The sequence below is a fragment of the Eleutherodactylus coqui genome, chromosome 9 (assembly GCF_035609145.1).
Source record: "Eleutherodactylus coqui strain aEleCoq1 chromosome 9, aEleCoq1.hap1, whole genome shotgun sequence".
In the NCBI taxonomy this organism is placed as follows: domain Eukaryota; kingdom Metazoa; phylum Chordata; class Amphibia; order Anura; family Eleutherodactylidae; genus Eleutherodactylus; species Eleutherodactylus coqui.
In genome coordinates this window covers 9,851,591-9,877,141 of record NC_089845.1, presented here as the reverse complement: position 1 = coordinate 9,877,141, position 25,551 = coordinate 9,851,591, and the positions used below count along the sequence as shown (strand labels likewise).

The window sequence follows — 25,551 nt, the reverse complement described above, 5'->3', positions numbered from 1 at the left end:
CGCCAAAGTGGCGTGCATTTGCAAAAGGCCGGGGAGCATGGGAAATTTAAAATTCACCTGCACCCAGCTGTCAAGCATAGCCGAGTGCAAGGAGATGTGACCGGGGCTGCTGTATACGGTTCCCAGTCACATGATCACGGTTATTCATCGAATAATAGTGATCATGTAGAATTAAGAGGTGTAAAAAAAAAAACTGTTTAAAAATTAAAATTTCATATCTGCTTATGGATCGTATCTGTGAGGGAAGATGAAATTACATACCCAAAGTCCCTGGACTTGTCCCCCGATGGTATCTTTATCCGTGGACCTTACCCTGGCTTTGGCGCATGCCCCCATCAGCGTAATGGCGGACATATGCACAAAAGTCAAGGATTGAGAAATTTAAAATCTCCCTGCTCCTGGCGACCAAAGGTAGCTGATAGTCTGGAGATGTCACGGAGGGCCGCAGTATGTGGTTCCTGGTCACGTGATCGCCGTTATCCAATGGATAATAGTGATCATGTAAAAGTTTTTTAAAAAGTGGAAGTTTCATCTCCCCTCACCGCTGCGATCGATGAAATGTCTTACCAGAGGTCTCCATATTTGAACCCCGATGCAATCATCCTCCATGGACCATTCTGGCTTCTGCAGTTCCAGGAGCGGCTTGTTGAGCGCCTCCTGTGTGAGACCGCCGCACCGCAGCAAGATTACGGAGCCTCACAGAGCACCACTTTACACCGCATCCCCGCCACTGATGTCAAGAAATACCCACCAAAAAAGCATGAGAGGGGGAAGGGGGGGGGGGGGATACCTGGTTTTATTGCCCCATGTGCCCGTCCTAATTACTCCTGTCTTCAGAAACACCACATAGTTTACATTATTACTTTCAGCTAAGATATAGGGAACCTGTTTTAAAAATGACAGAATTGCCAAAAGTAATGAAAATCGTAATTTTTTCCTTCTGCTTTGTTTAGATTCATTCAAAAACTGTGGAATTAAAATACGCAGGACACCCCTAGATGAATTCATTAAGGGGTCTAGTTTTCACAAGGGGGTCATTTGGTTTTGGTCGCTCAAGGGGTCTGCAAGTTGGCAATAGGGCCTAAATCACCTTCAAGCAAAATGTCTGTTCTGAAAACCACCGGCTGCTCCTCTCGGTTTGGGCCCTGTTGTGCATACAGACATAAGATAACGGGTATGTTTCTGAACAAAGGACAAACAGAGGGATCCATTTTGGGGTGAAAGTCTTCATTCATATGTGTGCTGTACAAAAAAAAACTTTGAAAATGACACAATTGCCAAAAAAATGAAAATTGTAATTTTATTTCCTACTGCTGTGTTTACATTAAATCAAAAATTGTGGGGTCAAAATCCGCAGGACACCACTGAATGAAATTGTTAAGGGGTCTAGTTTTCACAATGGGATCATTTGTGGGGGTTCTCCATCGTTTTGGCGGCTCAAGGGGTCTACAAGTGGGCAATTGGGCCTGAAACACCTTCAAGCAAAATGTCTGATCTGAAAGCCACCGGCTGCTGCTTTCGGTTTGGGCCCCGTTGTGCATACGGACATAAGATTGGGACCACAATTTTGTCCCTTTTAATAAATATACACAAATTCTAATCAGACTATTTGATCTCCTAAATGAAGCACAATATGTGACGAAAAAACACTGTCAGAATCACTGGGATCTGCAAAACCTTTACGGAGTTATTCTATGTTAAAGAGACACGTCAGATGTCCAAAATTTGGCTCGTCACTAAGGCGCAAACAGGCTTAGTCACTAGGGGGTTAAAGGTTTCAAACACCCCCTCACCATTTTTAACATAAATCACAATTTTAAATAAAAACCAACATGTTTTGGCATCAACACTGGTAAAAGTCTGATGTATTAAAATAACAATTTATTCCTCATGGTGAACACAGCACCGGGAAGGCTCTCCCATCAGCAGAAAGTTAGAGCCGGGGGTGTCAGAACACGGGGACGGAAACGATTTAAACAAAACTACATTAATTTGGTTCAGCCGGGATCCAACTGACCTGAATAAAGCGAATGTGACAATTTTACTGTAACCTATACACCATAAGAATAAACTGCACCCCTAAAATAAATGGCACTCCATGTTGATCTTAAGGAGGCCTTCCTACAGCTTATGTCTTCAAGGGTTTAACAGAATTGTTCCTTTACATCACACATGTCAAATACAAGGCCCATGGGCCGACTCATTTTATGTGGCCCATCGGCCGTGCATCAAACCTAACAGGAATTCTACTCTACTGTCCTCTCCGCACAGACGCCGAGGTGAGGGGGCTGCAGAGCTGTAGGGTGGGTGAAAGCAAAGCCTGTAGCGATGCTGCCTGGCCAGAGGCCAATAAGGGGGGTCACTATTACTACTGCAGCCAGTTTGGGTGTGATGTCTCTATAACTACTGCGGCCACTATGCGGTTCGGGGTCTCTATTATTACTGTGGCCACTATGCGGTTCGGGGTCTCTATTATTACTGTAGCCACTATGCGGTTCGGGGTCTCTATCATTACTGTGGCCACTATGGTCGGGTCGCTATTAGTACTGCAGACATTATGGTGGGATGTCACTATTACTAGTATGGCCATTAAGGAGGGGGTCATTACTACTACCGCAGACATTATGGGGGGCTTGCCACTAGTGCTGAAACCACTATCGGTGTCACTGTTATTACTGCGCCCACTATGGGCATCACCGTTACTAATGCGGCCACTATGGGCGTCCCCATTACCACTGCGGCAACTATGGGGGTCACAATCACTAATGCAGCCACTATGGGCGTCCCAGTTACTACTGTGGCCATTATGGACATCACCGTTACTATTGCGGCCATTATCGGCGTCATCGCTACTATTGTGGCCACTATGGGCGTCACCGTTACTACTGCGGCCACTATAGGCGTCACCGTTACTACTGCGGCCACTATGCGAGTCACCGTTACTACTGCGGCCACTATGGGAGTCACCGTTACTACTGCGGCCACTATGGGAGTCACCGTTACAACTGCGGCCACTATGGGCGTCACCGTTACTACTGTGGCCACTATGGGAGTCACCGTTACTATTGTGGCCACTATGGGAGTCACCGTTACTACTGTGGCCACAATGGGCGTCACCGTTACTACTGCGGCCACTATCGGCGTCACCGTTACTACTGCGGCCACTATGGGCATCACTAATGCAGCCACTATGGACGTCACTGTTACTACTGCGGCCACTATAGGCGTCACTAATGCAGCCACTATGGGCGTCACTAATGCAGGTACTATGGGCGTCACCGTTACTACTGCGGCCACTATGGGTGTCACTCTTATTACTGCAACCACTATGGGCGTTACCGTTACCACTGCGGCCACTATGGAAGTAACGTTACCACTGCGGCCACTATGGAAGTAACGTTACCACTGCGGCCACTATGGGAGTCAACGTTACTACTGTGGCCACTATGGGCGTCACTCTTACTACTGCAACCACTATGGGCGTCAGCGTTACTACTGCGGCCACAATGGGCGTCAGCGTTACTACTGCGGCCACAATGGGCGTCAGCGTTACTACTGCGGCCACAATGGGCGTCACCGTTACTATTGCGGCCACAATGGGCGTCACCGTTACAACTCAGGCCACTAAGGGAGTCACAGTTACTACTGTGGCCACTTTGGGCGTCACTCTTACTACTGCAACCACTATGGGCTTCACCATTACAACTGAGGCCACTATCAGCGTCACTCTTAGTACTGCAACCACTATGTGCGTCACCGTTACTACTGCGACCACTATGGGTGTCACCGTTACTACTGCAACCACTATGGGCGTCACCGTTACTATTGTGGCCACTATGGGCGTCTCCGTTACTACTGCGGCCACTGTGGGCACCACTAATGCAGGCACTATGGGCGTCACCGTTACTACTGTGGCCACTATGGGCGTCACTAATGCAGACACTATGGGCGTCACTAATGCAGGCACTATGGGCATCACCGTTACTACTGTGGCCACTATGGGTGTCACCATTACTACTGCGGCCACTATGGGAGTCACCGTTACTACTGCGGCCACTATGGGCTTCACCGTTACTACTGTGGCCACTATGAGAGTCACCGTTACTACTGCGGCCACTATGAGAGTCACCGTTACTACTGCGGCCACTATGGGCGTCACATTACTACTGTGGCCACTATGGGCGTCACTCTTACTACTGCAACCACTATGGGCATCATCGTTACTACTGCGGCCACTATGGACATCACTCTTACTACTGAAACCACTGTGGGCATCACCTTTACTACTGTAACCACTGTGGGCGTCACCGTTACTACTGCGGCCATTATGGGCATCACCATTACTACTGCGGCCACTATGGGCATCACCGTTACTACTGCGGCCACTATGGCCTTCACCGTTACTACTGCGGACACTATGGACATCACTCTTACTACTGCAACCACTGTGGGCATCACCTTTACTACTGTAACCACTGTGGGCGTCACCGTTACCACTGCGGCGCTTATGGGCATCACCGTTACTACTGCAAGCACTATGGGCGTCACCGTTACTACTGTGGCCACTATGGGAGTCACCGTTACCACTGCGGGCACTATGGGAGTCACCGTTACTACTGCGGCCACTATGGGCGTCACTCTTACTACTGCAACCACTATGGGCGTCAACGTTACTACTGCGGCCACTATGGGCGTCACCGCTACTACTGCGGCCACTATGGTTGTCACCGTTACTACTGCGCCCACTATGGGCGTCACCGTTACTACTGCGCCCACTATGGGCGTCAACGTTACTACTGCGCCCACTATGGGCGTCACCGTTACTAGTGTGGCCAGTATGGGCGTCACCGTTACTACTGCGGCCACTATGGGCGTCCCAGTTAAAACTGCGGCCACTATGGGCATCACCGTTACTAATGTGGCCACTATGGGCGTCACCGTTACTACTGCAACCCTTATGGGCGCCACCGTTACTACTGTGGCCACTATGGGCGTCACTCTTACTATTGCAACAACTATGGGCGTCACCGTTACTACTGCGGCCACTATGGGCGTCACCGTTACTACTGTAACCACTGTGGGCGTCACCGTTACTACTGCGGCCATTATGGGCATCACCGTTACTACTATGGCCACTATGGACATCACTCTTACTACTGTAACCACTGTGGGTGTTACCGTTACCACTGCGGCCACTATGGGCATCACCGTTGCTACTGCGGCCACTATGGGAGTCACCGTTACAACTGCGGCCACTATGGGAGTCACCGTTACAACTGCGGCCACTATGGGAGTCACCGTTACAACTGCGGCCACTATGGGAGTCACCGTTACTACTGCGGCCACTATGGGCGTCACCGTTACTACTGCAACCACTATGGGCGTCACCGTTACTACTGCAACCACTATGGGCGTCAACGTTACTACTGCAACCACTATGGGCGTCAACGTTACTACTGCGGCCACTATGGGCGTCACCGCTACTACTGCGGCCACTATGGTTGTCACCGTTACTACTGCGCCCACTATGGGCGTCACCGTTACTACTGCGCCCACTATGGGCGTCAACGTTACTACTGCGGCCACTATGGGAGTCACCGTTACAACTGCGGCCACTATGGGAGTCACCGTTACAACTGCGGCCACTATGGGAGTCCCCGTTACAACTGCGGCCACTATGGGAGTCCCCGTTACAACTGCGGCCACTATGGGAGTCCCCGTTACAACTGCGGCCACTATGGGAGTCCCCGTTACAACTGCGGCCACTATGGGAGTCCCCGTTACAACTGCGGCCACTATGGGAGTCCCCGTTACAACTGCGGCCACTATGGGAGTCCCCGTTACAACTGCGGCCACTATGGGAGTCACCGTTACAACTGCGGCCACTATGGGAGTCACCGTTACTACTGCGCCCACTATGGGCGTCAACGTTACTACTGCGCCCACTATGGGCGTCAACGTTACTACTGCGCCCACTATGGGCGTCACCGTTACTAGTGTGGCCAGTATGGGCGTCACCGTTACTACTGCGGCCACTATGGGCGTCCCAGTTAAAACTGCGGCCACTATGGGCATCACCGTTACTAATGTGGCCACTATGGGCGTCACTCTTACTACTGCAACCACTATGGGCATCATCGTTACTACTGCGGCCACTATGGACATCACTCTTACTACTGCAACCACTGTGGGCGTCACCGTTACTACTGCGGCCATTATGGGCGTCACCGTTACTACTGCGGCCACTATGGGCATCACCGTTACTACTGCGGCCACTATGGCCTTCACCGTTACTACTGCGGCCACTATGGACATCACTCTTACTACTGCAACCACTGTGGGCATCACCTTTACTACTGTAACCACTGTGGGCGTCACCGTTACCACTGCGGCGCTTATGGGCATCACCGTTACTACTGCAAGCACTATGGGCGTCACCGTTACTACTGTGGCCACTATGGGAGTCACCGTTAACACTGCGGCCACTATGGGAATCACCGTTACTACTGCGGCCACTATGGGCGTCACTCTTACTACTGCAACCACTATGGGCGTCAACGTTACTACTGCAGCCACTATGGGCGTCACCGCTACTACTGCGGCCACTATGGTTGTCACCGTTACTACTGCGCCCACTATGGGCGTCACCGTTACTACTGCGCCCACTATGGGCGTCAACGTTACTACTGCGCCCACTATGGGCGTCACCGTTACTAGTGTGGCCAGTATGGGCGTCACCGTTACTACTGCGGCCACTATGGGCGTCCCAGTTAAAACTGCGGCCACTATGGGCATCACCGTTACTAATGTGGCCACTATGGGCGTCACCGTTACTACTGCAACCCTTATGGGCGCCACCGTTACTACTGTGGCCACTATGGGCGTCACTCTTACTATTGCAACAACTATGGGTGTCACCGTTACTGCTGCGGCCACTATGGGCATCACCGTTACTACTGTAACCACTGTGGGCCTCACCGTTACTACTGCGGCCACTATGGGCGTCACCGTTACTACTGTAACCACTGTGGGCATCACCGTTACTACTGCGACCACTATGGGTATCACCGTTACCACTGCGGCCACTATGGGCATCACCGTTACTACTGCGGCCACTATGGCCTTCACCGTTACTACTATGGCCACTATGGACATCACTCTTACTACTGTAACCACTGTGGGTGTTACTGTTACCACTGCGGCCACTGTGGGCATCACCGTTACCACTGCGGCCACTATGGGCGTCACCGTTACTACTGCGGCCACTATGGGCGTCACCGTTACTACTGCGGCCACTATGGGCGTCACCGTTACTAATGCGGCCACTATGGGCGTCACCGTTACTACTGCGGCCACTATGGGAGTCACCGTTACAACTGCGGCCACTATGGGAGTCACCGTTACAACTGCGGCCACTATGGGAGTCACCGTTACAACTGCGGCCACTATGGGAGTCACCGTTACAACTGCGGCCACTATGGGAGTCACCGTTACAACTGCGGCCACTATGGGAGTCACCGTTACAACTGCGGCCACTATGGGAGTCACCGTTACAACTGCGGCCACTATGGGAGTCACCGTTACAACTGCGGCCACTATGGGAGTCACCGTTACAACTGCGGCCACTATGGGAGTCACCGTTACAACTGCGGCCACTATGGGAGTCACCGTTACAACTGCGGCCACTATGGGAGTCACCGTTACAACTGCGGCCACTATGGGAGTCACCGTTACAACTGCGGCCACTATGGGAGTCACCGTTACAACTGCGGCCACTATGGGAGTCACCGTTACAACTGCGGCCACTATGGGAGTCACCGTTACAACTGCGGCCACTATGGGAGTCACCGTTACAACTGCGGCCACTATGGGAGTCACCGTTACAACTGCGGCCACTATGGGAGTCACCGTTACAACTGCGGCCACTATGGGAGTCACCGTTACAACTGCGGCCACTATGGGAGTCACCGTTACAACTGCGGCCACTATGGGAGTCACCGTTACAACTGCGGCCACTATGGGAGTCACCGTTACAACTGCGGCCACTATGGGAGTCACCGTTACAACTGCGGCCACTATGGGAGTCACCGTTACAACTGCGGCCACTATGGGAGTCACCGTTACAACTGCGGCCACTATGGGAGTCACCGTTACAACTGCGGCCACTATGGGAGTCACCGTTACAACTGCGGCCACTATGGGAGTCACCGTTACAACTGCGGCCACTATGGGAGTCACCGTTACAACTGCGGCCACTATGGGAGTCACCGTTACAACTGCGGCCACTATGGGAGTCACCGTTACAACTGCGGCCACTATGGGAGTCACCGTTACAACTGCGGCCACTATGGGAGTCACCGTTACAACTGCGGCCACTATGGGAGTCACCGTTACAACTGCGGCCACTATGGGAGTCACCGTTACAACTGCGGCCACTATGGGAGTCACCGTTACAACTGCGGCCACTATGGGAGTCACCGTTACAACTGCGGCCACTATGGGAGTCACCGTTACAACTGCGGCCACTATGGGAGTCACCGTTACAACTGCGGCCACTATGGGAGTCACCGTTACAACTGCGGCCACTATGGGAGTCACCGTTACAACTGCGGCCACTATGGGAGTCACCGTTACAACTGCGGCCACTATGGGAGTCACCGTTACAACTGCGGCCACTATGGGAGTCACCGTTACAACTGCGGCCACTATGGGAGTCACCGTTACAACTGCGGCCACTATGGGAGTCACCGTTACAACTGCGGCCACTATGGGAGTCACCGTTACAACTGCGGCCACTATGGGTGTCACCGTTACAACTGCGGCCACTATGGGAGTCACCGTTACAACTGCGGCCACTATGGGAGTCACCGTTACAACTGCGGCCACTATGGGAGTCACTCTTACTACTGCAACCACTATGGGCGTCAACGTTACAACTGCGGCCACTATGGGAGTCACCGTTACTACTGCGGCCACTATGGGCGTCACTCTTACTACTGCAACCACTATGGGCGTCAACGTTACTACTGCGGCCACTATGGGCGTCACCGCTACTACTGCGGCCACTATGGTTGTCACCGTTACTACTGCGCCCACTATGGGCGTCACCGTTACTACTGCGCCCACTATGGGCGTCAACGTTACTACTGCGCCCACTATGGGCGTCACCGTTACTAGTGTGGCCAGTATGGGCGTCACCGTTACTACTGCGGCCACTATGGGCGTCCCAGTTAAAACTGCGGCCACTATGGGCATCACCGTTACTAATGTGGCCACTATGGGCGTCACTCTTACTACTGCAACCACTATGGGCATCATCGTTACTACTGCGGCCACTATGGACATCACTCTTACTACTGCAACCACTGTGGGCATCACCTTTACTACTGTAACCACTGTGGGCGTCACCGTTACTACTGCGGCCATTATGGGCGTCACCATTACTACTGCGGCCACTATGGGCATCACCGTTACTACTGCGGCCACTATGGCCTTCACCGTTACTACTGCGGCCACTATGGACATCACTCTTACTACTGCAACCACTGTGGGCATCACCTTTACTACTGTAACCACTGTGGGCGTCACCGTTACCACTGCGGCGCTTATGGGCATCACCGTTGCTACTGCAAGCACTATGGGCGTCACCGTTACTACTGTGGCTACTATGGGAGTCACCGTTACCACTGCGGCCACTATGGGAATCATCGTTACTACTGCGGCCACTATGGGCGTCACTCTTACTACTGCAACCACTATGGGCGTCAACGTTACTACTGCGGCCACTATGGGCGTCACCGCTACTACTGCGGCCACTATGGTTGTCACCGTTACTACTGCGCCCACTATGGGCGTCACCGTTACTACTGCGCCCACTATGGGCGTCAACGTTACTACTGCGCCCACTATGGGCGTCACCGTTACTAGTGTGGCCAGTATGGGCGTCACCGTTACTACTGCGGCCACTATGGGCGTCCCAGTTAAAACTGCGGCCACTATGGGCATCACCGTTACTAATGTGGCCACTATGGGCGTCACCGTTACTACTGCAACCCTTATGGGCGCCACCGTTACTACTGTGGCCACTATGGGCGTCACTCTTACTATTGCAACAACTATGGGCGTCACCGTTACTACTGCGGCCACTATGGGCGTCACCGTTACTACTGTAACCACTGTGGGCGTCACCGTTACTACTGCGGCCATTATGGGCATCACCGTTACTACTATGGCCACTATGGACATCACTCTTACTACTGTAAACACTGTGGGTGTTACCGTTACCACTGCGGCCACTATGGGCATCACCGTTACTACTGCGGCCACTATGGGAGTCACCGTTACAACTGCGGCCACTATGGGAGTCCCCGTTACAACTGCGGCCACTATGGGAGTCCCCGTTACAACTGCGGCCACTATGGGAGTCCCCGTTACAACTGCGGCCACTATGGGAGTCCCCGTTACAACTGCGGCCACTATGGGAGTCCCCGTTACAACTGCGGCCACTATGGGAGTCCCCGTTACAACTGCGGCCACTATGGGAGTCCCCGTTACAACTGCGGCCACTATGGGAGTCCCCGTTACAACTGCGGCCACTATGGGAGTCCCCGTTACAACTGCGGCCACTATGGGAGTCCCCGTTACAACTGCGGCCACTATGGGAGTCCCCGTTACAACTGCGGCCACTATGGGAGTCCCCGTTACAACTGCGGCCACTATGGGAGTCACCGTTACAACTGCGGCCACTATGGGAGTCCCCGTTACAACTGCGGCCACTATGGGAGTCACCGTTACAACTGCGGCCAGTATGGGTGTCACCGTTAATACTGCGGCCACTATGAGTGTCACTCTTACTACTGCAAGCACTATGGGCGTCACCGTTACTACTGTGGCCACTATGGGAGTCACCGTTACCACTGCGGCCACTATGGGAATCACCGTTACTACTGCAACCACTATGGGCGTCACTCTTACTACTGCAACCACTATGGGCGTCAACGTTACTACTGCGGCCACAATGGGCGTCACCGCTACTACTGCGGCCACTATGGTTGTCACCGTTACTACTGCGCCCACTATGGGCGTCACCGTTACTACTGCGCCCACTATGGGCGTCAACGTTACTACTGCGCCCACTATGGGCGTCAACGTTACTACTGCGCCCACTATGGGCGTCACCGTTACTAGTGTGGCCAGTATGGGCGTCACCGTTACTACTGCGGCCACTATGGGCGTCCCAGTTAAAACTGCGGCCACTATGGACATCACCGTTACTAATGCGGCCACTATGGGCGTCACCGTTACTACTGCAACCCTTATGGGCGCCACCGTTACTACTGTGGCCACTATGGGCGTCACTCTTACTATTGCAACAACTATGGGTGTCACCGTTACTGCTGCGGCCACTATGGGCGTCACCGTTACTACTGTAACCACTGTGGGCCTCACCGTTACTACTGCGGCCACTATGGGCGTCACCGTTACTACTGTAACCACTGTGGGCATCACCGTTACTACTGCGGCCACTATGGGCATCACCGTTACTACTGCGGCCACTATGGCCTTCACCGTTACTACTATGGCCACTATGGACATCACTCTTACTACTGTAACCACTGTGGGTGTTACTGTTACCACTGCGGCCACTATGGGCATCACCGTTACCACTGCGGCCACTATGGGCATCACCGTTACCACTGCGGCCACTATGGGCATCACCGTTACTACTGCGGCCACTATGGGCATCACCGTTACTACTGCGGCCACTATGGGCGTCACCGTTACTAATGTGGCCACTATGGGCGTCACCGTTACTACTGCAACCCTTATAGGCGCCACCGTTACTACTGTGGCCACTATGGGCGTCACTCTTACTATTGCAACAACTATGGGTGTCACCGTTACTGCTGCGGCCACTATGGGCGTCACCGTTACTACTGTAACCACTGTGGGCCTCACCGTTACTACTGCGGCCACTATGGGCGTCACCGTTACTACTGTAACCACTGTGGGCATCACCGTTACTACTGCGGCCACTATGGGCATCACCGTTACTACTGCGGCCACTATGGCCTTCACCGTTACTACTATGGCCACTATGGACATCACTCTTACTACTGTAACCACTGTGGGTGTTACTGTTACCACTGCGGCCACTATGGGCATCACCGTTACCACTGCGGCCACTATGGGCATCACCGTTACCACTGCGGCCACTATGGGCATCACCGTTACCACTGCGGCCACTATGGGCATCACCGTTACTACTGCGGCCACTATGTGCGTCACCGTTACTAATGTGGCCACTATGGGCGTCACCGTTACTACTGCAACCCTTATGGGCGCCACCGTTACTACTGTGGCCACTATGGGCGTCACTCTTACTATTGCAACAACTATGGGTGTCACCGTTACTGCTGCGGCCACTATGGGCGTCACCGTTACTACTGTAACCACTGTGGGCGTCACCTTTACTACTGCGGCCACTATGGGAGTCACCGTTACAACTGCGGCCACTATGGGAGTCACCGTTACAACTGCGGCCACTATGGGAGTCACCGTTACAACTGCGGCCACTATGGGAGTCACCGTTACAACTGCGGCCACTATGGGAGTCACCGTTACAACTGCGGCCACTATGGGAGTCACCGTTACAACTGCGGCCACTATGGGAGTCACCGTTACAACTGCGGCCACTATGGGAGTCACCGTTACAACTGCGGCCACTATGGGAGTCACCGTTACAACTGCGGCCACTATGGGAGTCACCGTTACAACTGCGGCCACTATGGGAGTCACCGTTACAACTGCGGCCACTATGGGAGTCACCGTTACAACTGCGGCCACTATGGGAGTCACCGTTAATACTGCGGCCACTATGGGTGTCACTCTTACTACTGCAAGCACTATGGGCGTCACCGTTACTACTGTGGCCACTATGGGAGTCACCGTTACCACTGCGGCCACTATGGGAATCACCGTTACTACTGCGGGCACTATGGGCGTCACTCTTACTACTGCAACCACTATGGGTGTCGGCCACTATGGGAGTCACCGTTACTACTGCGGCCACTATGGGAGTTATTGTTAATACTGCGGCCACTATGGGTGTCACTCTTACTACTGCAACCACTATGGGCATCATCGTTACTACTGCGGCCACTATGGGCGTCACCGTTTCTACTGCGGCCACTATGAGAGTCACCGTTACTACTGTGGCCACTATGGCCTTCACCGTTACTACTGTGGCCACTATGGACATCACTCTTACTACTGCAACCACTGTGGGCATCACCTTTACTACTGTAACCACTGTTGGCATCACCGTTACTACTGCGGCAACTATGGGCATCACCATTACTACTGCAACCACTATGGGCGTCACCAATACTACTGCGGCCACTATTTGAATCACCGTTACTACTGCGGCCACTATGGGCGTCACTCTTACTAATGCAACCATTATGGGCGTCACCGTTACTACTGCAGCCAAAATGGGCGTCACCGTTACTACTGCAGCCACTATGGTTGTCACCGTTACTACTGCGCCCACTATGGGCGTCACCGTTACTACTGCACCCATTATGGGCGTCACTGTTACTAGTGTGGCCAGTATGGGCGTCACCGTTACTACTGCGGCCACTATGGGCGTCCCAGTTACAACTGCGGCCACTATGGGCATCACCGTTACTAATGTGGCCACTATGGGCGTCACCGTTACTAATGTGGCCACTATGGGCGTCACCGTTACTAATGTGGCCACTATGGGCATCACCGTTACTACTGCAACCCTTATGGGCATCACCGTTACTACAGTGGCAACTCTGGGTGTCACTCTTACTATTGCAACCACTATGGGTGTCACCATTACTACTGCGGCCACTATGGGCTTCACCGTTACTACTGCGGCCACTATGGGAGTCACCGTTTCTACTGAAGCCACTAGGGGCGTCACCGTTACTACTGCAGCCACTATGGGCGTCACCGTTACTACTGCGGCCACTATGAGCGTCACCGTTACTACTGCGGCCACTATGGGCGTCACATTACTACTGTGGCCACTATGGGCGTCACTCTTACTACAGAACCCCCAACGGGACACGGACAAAGGTAAAGTCAGCTGTGTTATCAATCTGTCATCTCACAACCCCAGTAAGGTGGAGCTCAGTGTCCTCTCCAGGGGACTTTCATTCTGTCCCACTAAAACACTTGACAAAACAGAACTTTGTAGTGACATGGAGGAATATTTCAGAAGACTAAGACTGAAAGAGTTCTTTCATGATAAAGAGGACACAGGCCTTTCAAGCACACAAACACAGGATAAACTTGGGGCTAAAAAGAAGTCTGATTGGACGCCACCTTCTGGCCGGAGTCGCACTTTGGACAAATACATAGACTCCTTTAGGCATGCAGTACAATCCACTATACTGGACAAGCATGGAAGGGAAACATTTAATATCAATATGCAGGAAAGAAGGGCCATTCATGCACTTAAGAGCAACAAGGAAATCACCATTAAGCCTGCAGATAAGGGTGGTGCTATAGTCCTCATGAATACATCGGACTACAAAAAGGAAGCAAACAGACAGCTGACGGACACCAGATACTACACCAAACTGAATCAAGACCCGACTCAGACATATGTGAGGGAATTGCGAAGGGTCATTAGAAGCCTGTCTGTGGGCTCCACAAAACTTCTGGACTTGATACCGGAGAACCCCAAGGTGGGGACATTCTACATGCTTCCAAAACTACACAAAGCTGGCAACCCAGGAAGACCAATTATCTCAGGTGTGGGAACCCTCACTGAAGGAATCTCAGGATGGGTGGAAGGCATCCTCAAACCACTGGTGAGAAACACAACCAGCTACCTGCAAGACACTACGGACCTACTGAACAAACTGTCAACCGTAGGTCCCCTCCCCAATGGCGCCATCCTGGCCACTATGGATGTGGAATCCTTGTATTCCAACATTCCACACGAGGATGGACTGACTGCCTGCCAGGCGCACCTTGAGGCCAATGGGGTCACCTCTGATGCAGTGCTACAACTCACAAGATTCATTCTCACACACAATTATTTCTCCTTTGACAAAGAGAAATTCCTGCAACTCACAGGGACTGCCACGGGCAGTAAAATGGCACCGCAATATGCCAACCTTTTTATGGCAAAACTGGAGAGTGACTTTCTGGCCTCTTGCCCCAGCAAACCATTGGCCTACTTCCGCTACATTGATGACATCATGATCATCTGGACCAACACCGAACAAGAATTAATAAAATTCCATGAAAGATTCAATGCATTCCACCCACCATAAACCTCACATTAAGCTACTCGCATACAGAAATCAACTTTTTGGACACCACCATAAAGATTTCAAATAACTCAATACAGACATCCCTATACCGAAAACCGATAGATCGGCCCACGTACCTCAGATGGGACAGTTTCCATCCTAAACACATCAAAAAGTCCATTGTCTACAGCCAGGCCATCAGATACAACCGGATCTGCTCCAACCCAACAGACAGAGAGGAACATTTGTACCATCTTAAAAGAACATTTATAAATCAGAGCTACCATCCCACCTCAATTGATGACCAAATCACCAGAGCCACCAGGATACCCAGAAGTCAACTACTCCAATACAAGGAGAAGGAAAGAAACAATCGTGTGCCTCTAGTAGTGACCTACAATCCGCAACTAGAGGTACTAAGGAAAACCGCAAGAAAACTCCACCATACCCTGCACAAGGATGACCGTCTGAAAACCATATTCCCCGACCCTCCGCTTCTGTGTTACAGGCAACCTCCTAACTTGAGGAACTTTATAATCAGGAGTGCATTACCCTCTGACACACAAAAAGGCACTTATCCCTGTAATGTAAGAAGCTGTAAGACCTGCTCACATGTACTGACTGCGGACAGGATACGGATCCCCAACACACAGCAGGACTATAAGATCCCGGGGACATTCACATGTTCCTCGTCCAATGTTGTGTACCTGATCCGGGGCAGTAAATGTCCTGTTGGGGGTCTTTATGTTGGAGAAACAGGACAGAAACTCAAAGCCAGGATGAGATCTCATTGCCACACGATTGAACACAGAAGAAGAGAATTACCTGTGGCCGAACACTTCTCTAACCATGGACATGACATAGGAGATATGAGGGTTTTGATATTGAAGGGGGGTTTCAAGTCACAAAACCACAGAAGAATTTGGGAATATAAATTGATAACAACCTTTGACCCGCTGAATACGGGGTTAAATTATTCCCCAGGATTTATGCGTGAATGGGAAGTGTGAGACTTGATTGCACAGATAAGACCCCCATCAACAGTAATTCAGGGACCATAAACTTTCACTCCCTTATCAGTATTTAGCTAAAAATGTTTGTGTATCTCTTATAACAATTCGAGCCTGTTGACCTTTCCCCCCCCCCCTCCAACAGTAATTTAGGGACCATAAAACTTTCACTCCGCTATCAGTGCCTAGACAAAAAAAGTTTGTTTTCTGGTTTGCAGAATTCCTTTTAAGTGCGAACCAATCACATCCATATCTGTGCCTTGTCATAAGTATGTATGTTATAAGTGTGTATAAATATGCATGCCTCTTCAGATCCAATCCATTTAAGCCGGAAGAAGTACCCTGCGTTGGTACGAAAGCTCGCTATCATTACATCATGTATTTTTGTTAGCCATTAAAAGGTATCATATCTACAAGATTACGTTGTTTCTCTTGCTGAGAACAATCACATTTTACTCTTACTACTGCAACCACTATGGGCCTCATCGTTACTATTGAGGTCACTATGGGCGTCACCGTTACTACTGCGGCCACTATGGCCTTCACCGTTACTACTGTGGCCACTATGGACATCACTCTTACTACTGCAACCACTGTGGGCATCACCTTTACTACTGTAACCACTGTGGGCGTCACCGTTACTACTGTGGCCACTATGGGCGTCACCGTTACTACTCCGGCCACTATCGGCACCTCCATTACTACTGCGGCAACTATGGGCGTCACAGTCACTAATGCAGCCACTATGGGTGTCCCCGTTACTACTGTGGACATTATGGGCGTCACCATTAATATTGTGGCCACTATGGGCTTCACCGTTACTACTGTGGCCACTATAGGCATCACCGTTACTACCGCGGCCATTATGGGCGTCACTCTAACTACTGCAACCACTATGGGCGTCAACGTTACTACTGCGGCCACTATATGAGTCACCGTTACTACTGCGGCCATTATGGGCGGCAGGGTTACTACTGCGGTCACTATGTGTGTCACCATAACTACTGCAGCCACTATGGGCGTCACCGTTACTACTGCAGCCACTATGGGCGTCACTCTTACTACTGCGGCCACTATGGGCGTCACCGTTACTACTGCATCCACTATGGGCGTCGCCGTTACTACTGCAGCCACTAGGGGCGTCGCCGTTACTACTGCAGCCACTAGGGGCGTCGCCGTTACTACTGCAGCCACTAGGGGCGTCGCCGTTACTACTGCAGCCACTAGGGGCGTCGCCGTTACTACTGCAGCCACTAGGGGCGTCGCCGTTACTACTGCAGCCACTAGGGGCGTCGCCGTTACTACTGCAGCCACTAGGGGCGTCGCCGTTACTACTGCAGCCACTAGGGGCGTCACTCTTACTACTGCAACCACTATGGGCTTCACTGTTACTACTGCAGCCACTATGGGCATCACCGTTACTACTGCAGCCACTATGGGCATCACCGTTACTACTGCAGCCACTATGGGCATCACCGTTACTACTGCGGCCACTATGGGCGTCACTTTTACTACTGCAGCCATTTTGGGCGTCGCCGTTACTACTGCAGCCACTATGGGCGTCACCATTACTATTGCAGCCACTATGGGCGTCACTCTTACTACTGCAACCACTATGGGCATCACATTACTACTGCCGCCACTATGGGCGTCACATTACTACTGCAGCCACTATGGGCGTCACCGTTACTACTGCAGCCACTATGGGCATTACCGTTACTACTGCAGCCACTATGGGCATCACCGTTATTACTGCAGCCACTATGGGCGTCAACATTACTACTGCAGCCACTATGGGCGTCACTCTTACTACTGCAACCACTATGGGCGTCACCGTTACTACTGAGGCCACTATGGGCGTCACTAATGCAGCCACTATGGGCGTCACCGTTACTACTGCAGCCACTATGGGCGTCGCCGTTACTACTGCAGCCACTATGGGCGTCGCCATTACTATTGCAGCCACTATGGGCGTCACTCTTACTACTGCAACCACTATGGGTGTCACCGTTACTACTGCAGCCACTATGGGCGTCACCGTTACTATTGCAGCCACTATGGGCGTCACCGTTACTACTGCAGCCACTATGGGCATCACCGTTACTACTGCAGCCACTATGGGTGTCACCATTACTACTGCAGCCACTATGGGCGTCACCGTTACTATTGCAACCACTATGGGCGTCACAGTTACTAATGCAGCCACTATGGGCGTCACTTACTACTGCAACAATTATGGGCGTCACCCTTACGACTGCGGCCCCTATTGGCGTCACCGTTATTACTGCGGCCACTATGGGCATCACTGTAACTACTGCGGCCACTATGGGCGTCACCGTAACCACTGCGGCCACTATGGGCGTCAACGTTACTACTGTGGCCACTATGGGCGTCAGTCTTACTACTGCAACCACTATGGGCATGACCCTTACTACTTCAGCCACTATGTGCGTCACCGTTACTACTGCAGCCACTATGGGCGTCACTGTTACTGCTGCAGCCACTATGGGCGTCACTGTTACTGCTGCAGCCACTATGGGCGTCCCCCTTAGTACTGCAACCACTATGGGCGTCACTAATGCAGCCACTATGGGCATCACCGTTACTACTGCGGCCACTATGGGCGTCACTAATGCAGCCACTATGGGCATCACCGTTACTACTGCGGCCACTATGGGCGTCCTTTTTACTACTGCAACCACTATGGGTATCAGCAAAAAAAAGGTGTGGGAATCCGGACACATGGATAAAATTTTTCCTTTGCTTTATTTCCATATCAGGCTTGCATAGTCAGGTACATGGTTTCACAGGTAAAGCTTTGTTCACCTCCCTGGAGGTGAACAAGGCTTTACGCCGATACGCGTTCTTGTACTTGTAAAACCATGTACCTGTGAAACCATGTACCTGACTATGCAAGCCTGATATGGAAATAAAGCAAAGGAAAAATTTTATCCATGTGTCCGGATTCCCACACCTTTTTTTGCTAATGAACAAGCCATAGGACCGGATGGCTCAACGGATCTAAGGTTGTTTTTCCTTTGGGCAGACAAACTACAAGTACCGCAAAGCTCTTCTATAGGTGAGATAATTTTTTCATTATTGCAAAAAGACACTATGGGTATCACCGTTCCTACTGCAGCCACTATGGGCGTCACCGTTCCTACTGCGGCCACTATGGGCGTCACCGTTCCTACTGCGGCCACTATGGGCGTCACCGTTCCTACTGCGGCCACTATGGGCGTCACCGTTCCTACTGCGGCCACTATGGGCGTCACCGTTCCTACTGCGGCCACTATGGGCGTCACCGTTCCTACTGCGGCCACTATGGGCGTCACCGTTCCTACTGCGGCCACTATGGGCGTCACCGTTCCTACTGCGGCCACTATGGGCGTCACCGTTCCTACTGCGGCCACTATGGGCGTCACCGTTCCTACTGCGGCCACTATGGGCGTCACCGTTCCTACTGCGGCCACTATGGGCGTCACCGTTACTACTGCGGCCACTATGGGCGTCACCGTTACTATTGCGGCCACTATAGGCGTCACTGTTACTATTGAGGCCACTGTGGAAAAAAAGAACGCAGACAGGCTCATTGAAATGGTGCGCACACACAGTGAATATTCAGGCTCCCTGCGTATTCTCTGTACATTTGCATCCAACCATTCACTTCAATGGCCAATTGTGGTGTGTAATGTATTTTTTCATATATTTTTTTTGTATCTCATGAAACTATACCCATATGTAAACGAAGCCCTTAAAATCAATCATTTGTATTCATGGCATATTGTGTGCGTAATAATACTCTGATGCGAACGAGCCCATACTATACAATTACAATCGGCCCTTTGAAGGCGACCAGGAGGCTGATGCGGCCTGGGTGAAAATAAGTGTTAAACAATCCTGCAGAGTTGGGGGCTACTAACCCCCCACTACTACTCCTGTGCGGGCTGTGGAGTAGTGAGCAGCTGCGTCGGCGGCACACTGACAGCACACGGACATCCAGACGAGAGCGCTGCATCCTCGATATTATTAAAAGCGAGGAGGAAAAGATGAAATAACTGGCTGCACATTGGTGTCATGAAGTGGTTGACGGCATTATACACAGCCCGTACTTAAAGTGAAGCACCTACCTGTGCCGCCACGGTGTGAGATCTTGTAGGAAACAACTTTGTGATGCATGCTGTATTAAAGCCCGCTTCAGATAAGCCAAATGCTGCCCGCAACCCTGCACCACCGGCACCCACCACAATGGCATCAAACTCATGGTCCACCACAGGGTATTGTGTGGATATCTGGAAATGGTGCAGAAAGAAACAACATTAATGTGGTTATTTAACACAACGCTGTCAGCATACATCTACCACCTCTATAACCAAGGTCTATTGGCCAAGCACAGTGCCGGACCAACGCCAGGAAGCCAATGGACAATGCTGTCAGCATACATCTACCACCTCTATAACAAAGGTCTATTGGCCAAGTGCAGCCTCGGACCAACATCAAGAAGCCAATGCACAAAGCTGTCAGCATACATCTACCACCTCTATAACAAAGGTCTACTGGGCCAAGTGCAGCCCCGGACCAACGCCAGGAAGCCAATGCACAAAGCTGTCAGCATACATCTACCGCCTCTATAACAAAGGTCTATTGGCCAAGTGCAGCCTCGGACCAACATCAAGAAGCCAATGCACAAAGCTGTCAGCATACATCTACCACCTCTATAACACAGGTCTATTGGCCAAGTGCAGCCTCGGACCAACATCAAGAAGCCAATGCACAAAGCTGTCAGCATACATCTACCACCTCTATAACCAAGGTCTATTGGCCAAGCACAGTGCCGGACCAACGCCAGGAAGCCAATGGACAATGCTGTCAGCATACATCTACTACCTCTATAACAAAGGTCTATTGGCCAAGTGCAGCCTCGGACCAACATCAAGAAGCCAATGCACAAAGCTGTCAGCATACATCTACCACCTCTATAACAAAGGTCTACTGGGCCAAGTGCAGCCCCGGACCAACGCCAGGAAGCCAATGCACAAAGCTGTCAGCATACATCTACCACCTCTATAACAAAGGTCTACTGGGCCAAGAGCAGTGCTGGACCAACCCCAGGAAGCCAATGCACAAAGCTGTCAGCATCTATCTACCACCTCTATGACAAAGGTCAACTGGGCCAAGAGCAGTGCCAGACCAACGCCAGGAAGCCAATGCACAAAGCTGTCAGCATACATCTACCACCTCTATAACAAAGATCTACTGGGCCAAGTACAGCCCCGGACCAACGCCAGGAAGCTAATGCACAACGCTGTCAGCATACATCTACCACCTCTATAACAAAGGTCTACTGGGCCAAGTGCAGCCCCGGACCAACGCCAGGAAGCCAATGCACAAAGCTGTCAGCATACATCTACCACCTCTATAACAAAGGTCTACTGGGCCAAGTGCAGCCCCGGACCAACGCCAGGAAGCCAATGCACAACGCTGTCAGCATACATCTACCACCTCTATAACAAAGGTCTACTGGGCCAAGTGCAGCCCCGGACCAACGCAAGGAAGCCAATGCACAAAGCTGTCAGCATACATCTACCACCTCTATGACAAAGGTCAACTGGGCCAAGAGCAGTGCCAGACCAACGCCAGGAAGCCAATGCACAAAGCTGTCAGCATACATCTACCACCTCTATAACAAAGGTCCATTGGCCAAGCGCAGCGCCGGACCAACGCCAGGAAGCCAATGCACAACGCTGTCAGCACACATCTACCACCTCTATGACAAAGGTCTACTGGGCCAAGAGCAGTGCCAGACCAACGCCAGGAAGCCAATGCACAAAGCTGTCAGCATACATCTACCACCTCTATGACAAAGGTCTACTGGGCCAAGAGCAGTGCCAGACCAACGCCAGGAAGCCAATGCACAACGCTGTCAGCACACATCTACCACCTCTATGACAAAGCTGCTGCAGGATGCTCAGTGACGGATGCTGGGCCTAAAGCCAGGGCGGAAATCTGCAGCTAACCTATGTATTTCTGCCACGGACTTTGCCACAGACACACATGTGGATTTAGCCCACATGACAGAGATTTGAAATCTGCAGCTGAAAAATCCACATTGTGAAAACAGCGATGCGGCATCTCATTAAAATGCATATTCGAAGGGGAATTTAGTCTGGATCCCATGTCATAATTCAGCGTGTGAACAGGTCGTAACTTTTAGATCTTTGTTCCTTCTGCTATCTATGCTATTGGAAACTAGGGCATGTCTAGTGCGGCGCGCAGCGTCTCACTGGTCACCCCCCTCCATCAGCAGCCGTGCAGAACACTGTCCTCAACCAGGGAGCGCGCTTCTCAGAGGACATAGTTGTAAGGCTGTGGAGTCAGGGTCCCACTTTGATGAGTTGGTCGAACTGTACCAACTCCGGCTTACGATGCAATATAAATATGCTATGTAGAATTTACTGCATATTTTCTTTTATAGAAATTTAGGAAAGTGGGAGGTTTGGCTTACCGCCTCCACAGCTCTGCTGATTGGTTAGTGGTTCACAGGGCCGTTTCCAGCACATTTGTGATGATAAAGCCTGTATTATAACCCAGAAGCATCGGGAACAGAGGGCCTGCACTCCGGGGGGAGCACTGCAAACCATCAGCTCTTCTCAAGGAAGAAAACAGTCTCTCTAGTGCCACCCATAGGTAGCCAATCTTTAATTCAATGCTCAACCCAGTAAAGCAGGTGTCACGCACAATTTGCGCTGCGTATTTGCACAATGGATGTTGCGTATTTGGGCTGTGCATGTGCTACTGTACTTGACGCACTTGAGTCCACACAACTACACTCCTATTCATTAGAATGGGCAATTTAATATGCGCTGTTGTTGTGTGCAAATACGCAGGAAAATAGAGCATTCTGCGTATATTTTCGTTCAAAAAGTATTTTATTCCGGATTTTCAATTTAGAAAACATACATTTAACCAAAATGAGCACAATCAATGCAATATGGATTATTGTCAAATACTGTAAATAAACGTGCTTTCGCAACAAGTAATTGAGTATGCTCTCATTTTTCTCAACTCTCTTATGGCAGATCTTCGCTGCCCAAACATATTAACTCTTAAACCAAGACAAGGACAGGACTAACAAACAAATATAACCGGGGAGAGGGGGGGGGGGTAAAAGGTGGGGGGGGGGGGGGAGGGAATGGGTGGATTTCTGGAGAGCGGTCAGGGGTGATGGAGTAGATCACAGGGGGGGGGGGGGGGCACACCCAGGTTCTGGGACGCCCCCAAGTTTTCTATAGCCGCCCCGACTCCACCCAAATTTTAAATTTCTCAGAGGATCTAAAATCGATCCACGTCTGCCAGGTATGGTAGAAATTTGCCTGGGTGTCGCCCTCCTCCGCCACCAGCTCGTCAAAGCGCATGAGGTCGTTCAGTTCCTCCACCCACATTGCTCTAGAAGGAGGTGTCGTGGTTTTCCAGAGTCTGGGAATAACTCTTCTGGTCGTGAGTATGAAAAATCTTAATATGCTTTTCTTTACATTTTTAATTGGGCCTGGGAGGACTGAGAGCAGAGCCATCTCCTGAGTTAGATTTAATTGAGTCTTACAGATGAAGTTATATAGCTCTATCATTTCCTTCCATAGGTCAGCCACTCCGGGACAGCTCCACCAGATGTGGGACATAAGTCCTCTGTCTGCGTTGCATCGCCAATAGCAGGGTGATGTCTGCGGGAAGATTTTGTGGAGATGGTCGGGGGTTTTATACCATCTGGATAGAATTTTAAAGTTTAGGTCCTGGGCTTTACACGCCGGGGACAATTTATGACACAGGAGCCAGGCTCTCTCCCAGTCCTCCTTTGGCAGTTCATGCCCCAGTTCTCTCTCCCAGGCCTCCACATATGCAGGTTTCTGGGCCTCTGCCTCCCGATCCAGCACCATATTGTATATAGATGAAATCCTATGTCTCTGCGGGGTCGATGGAGCTCGTGAGGCTCGCCCGAGGGACCAGGGACCCCACAAATCCTCTTAGTTGAAAGTATTGTAACCAGGCGCCAGGGCGTGTTTCCCCCTCTCCCAAGATCTCAGACAGGGACTTTAAATTCGCATTGGACATAACATCTCTAATTCTCGGCATTGGTGAAGTGTGCATACCTAGTATTGAAGATCCATCTAGCGTTGTCTTAAAATGGGGATTGGATATGAGGGGGGTTAAAGGCCCCGGCACTGAGACTAATCCATTTTTTTGACCAAAGTCTGCCCAGGTCCGACATAGCTGATCAATAAACGGGGAGATGTTGGGTATTGCATTTATCAATTTAGGTGGGATCCATGCTACTCCCCGCAGGGTTCCTGGAACCAGAGCGTGTTCCGCCGCTACCCAAAGCTTCTGGTTGTCCTCTTTAAGCAGGTCTAAAATACAATTTGAGTGGCACGCTTTGTAGTAGAGGGTAAAGTTGGGTAGCCCCAACCCCCCTTTTTCCTTTTGTCTGGTGAGCAACGAGAAGCGCATACGTGGCTTCCTTCCTCTCCACACGAATGCAGTAATCAGGGTTCGGAGACGTTTTAAGTAATAGTTTGGTAGTTTTACCGGGACCGTCTGGCATAAGTACAGAAATTTCGGGAGGGAGTCCATTTTGATAACATTGACCCTACCACTCCAGGACATAAACAGTGGTTTCCATCTATTGAGATCCCTTTCCAGCTCCGTCAGATATGGGAGAAAATTAAGTTTAAGGGCCTGTGTGGTATCTGACGGGAGCTGAATTCCCAGGTATTTTATTGAGGAGGGTCTCCATCTGAATGGAAACTGTGTCTTCAACTGTGTTGCCTCGGCTTGTGGCAGGGTCACGTTCAAGATCTCAGATTTTTGTGCGTTTACTTTGTAATTGCTTATTCCGCCAAAACGTCTAAACTCCTCCAGGACCACGGGAAGCCCAACTCGTGGATTGGACAGATACAAGAGCAGGTCGTCCGCAAACAACGCCATCTTATGCTCGATTTTCCCTGTCCGGATCCCTCTGATTGAGTCGTTTTGGCGGATCGCATTTGCTAACGCTTCCATTGTTAGCACGTAAAGGAACGAGGAGAGGGGGCAGCCCTGTCTAGTCCTATTGGATATTTGGAAGGCATTCGACAGGGCTCCATTAACTCTGATTCTAGCAGAGGGATTGCTATATAAGGACATAATTCGGTCCTTCGTCTTTGGTCCCACCCTTATTTTATCCAGTGTGGCAGAGAGGAAGTGCCAGCTGA

The 25,551-nt window shown here is 51.2% G+C and overlaps 1 protein-coding gene across 1 annotated transcript in view; it reads right to left on the bottom strand.

Moving 5' to 3' along the window:
* SDHA (succinate dehydrogenase complex flavoprotein subunit A) overlaps window positions 1-25,551 on the bottom strand; it is a 169,957-nt gene that overhangs the window by 99,393 nt on the left and 45,013 nt on the right. Inside the window, exon 3 of the mRNA XM_066579113.1 lies at window positions 20,437-20,598. Coding sequence (XP_066435210.1) covers window positions 20,437-20,598 — 162 coding nt within the window. The remainder of the gene's footprint in view (window positions 1-20,436; window positions 20,599-25,551) is intronic.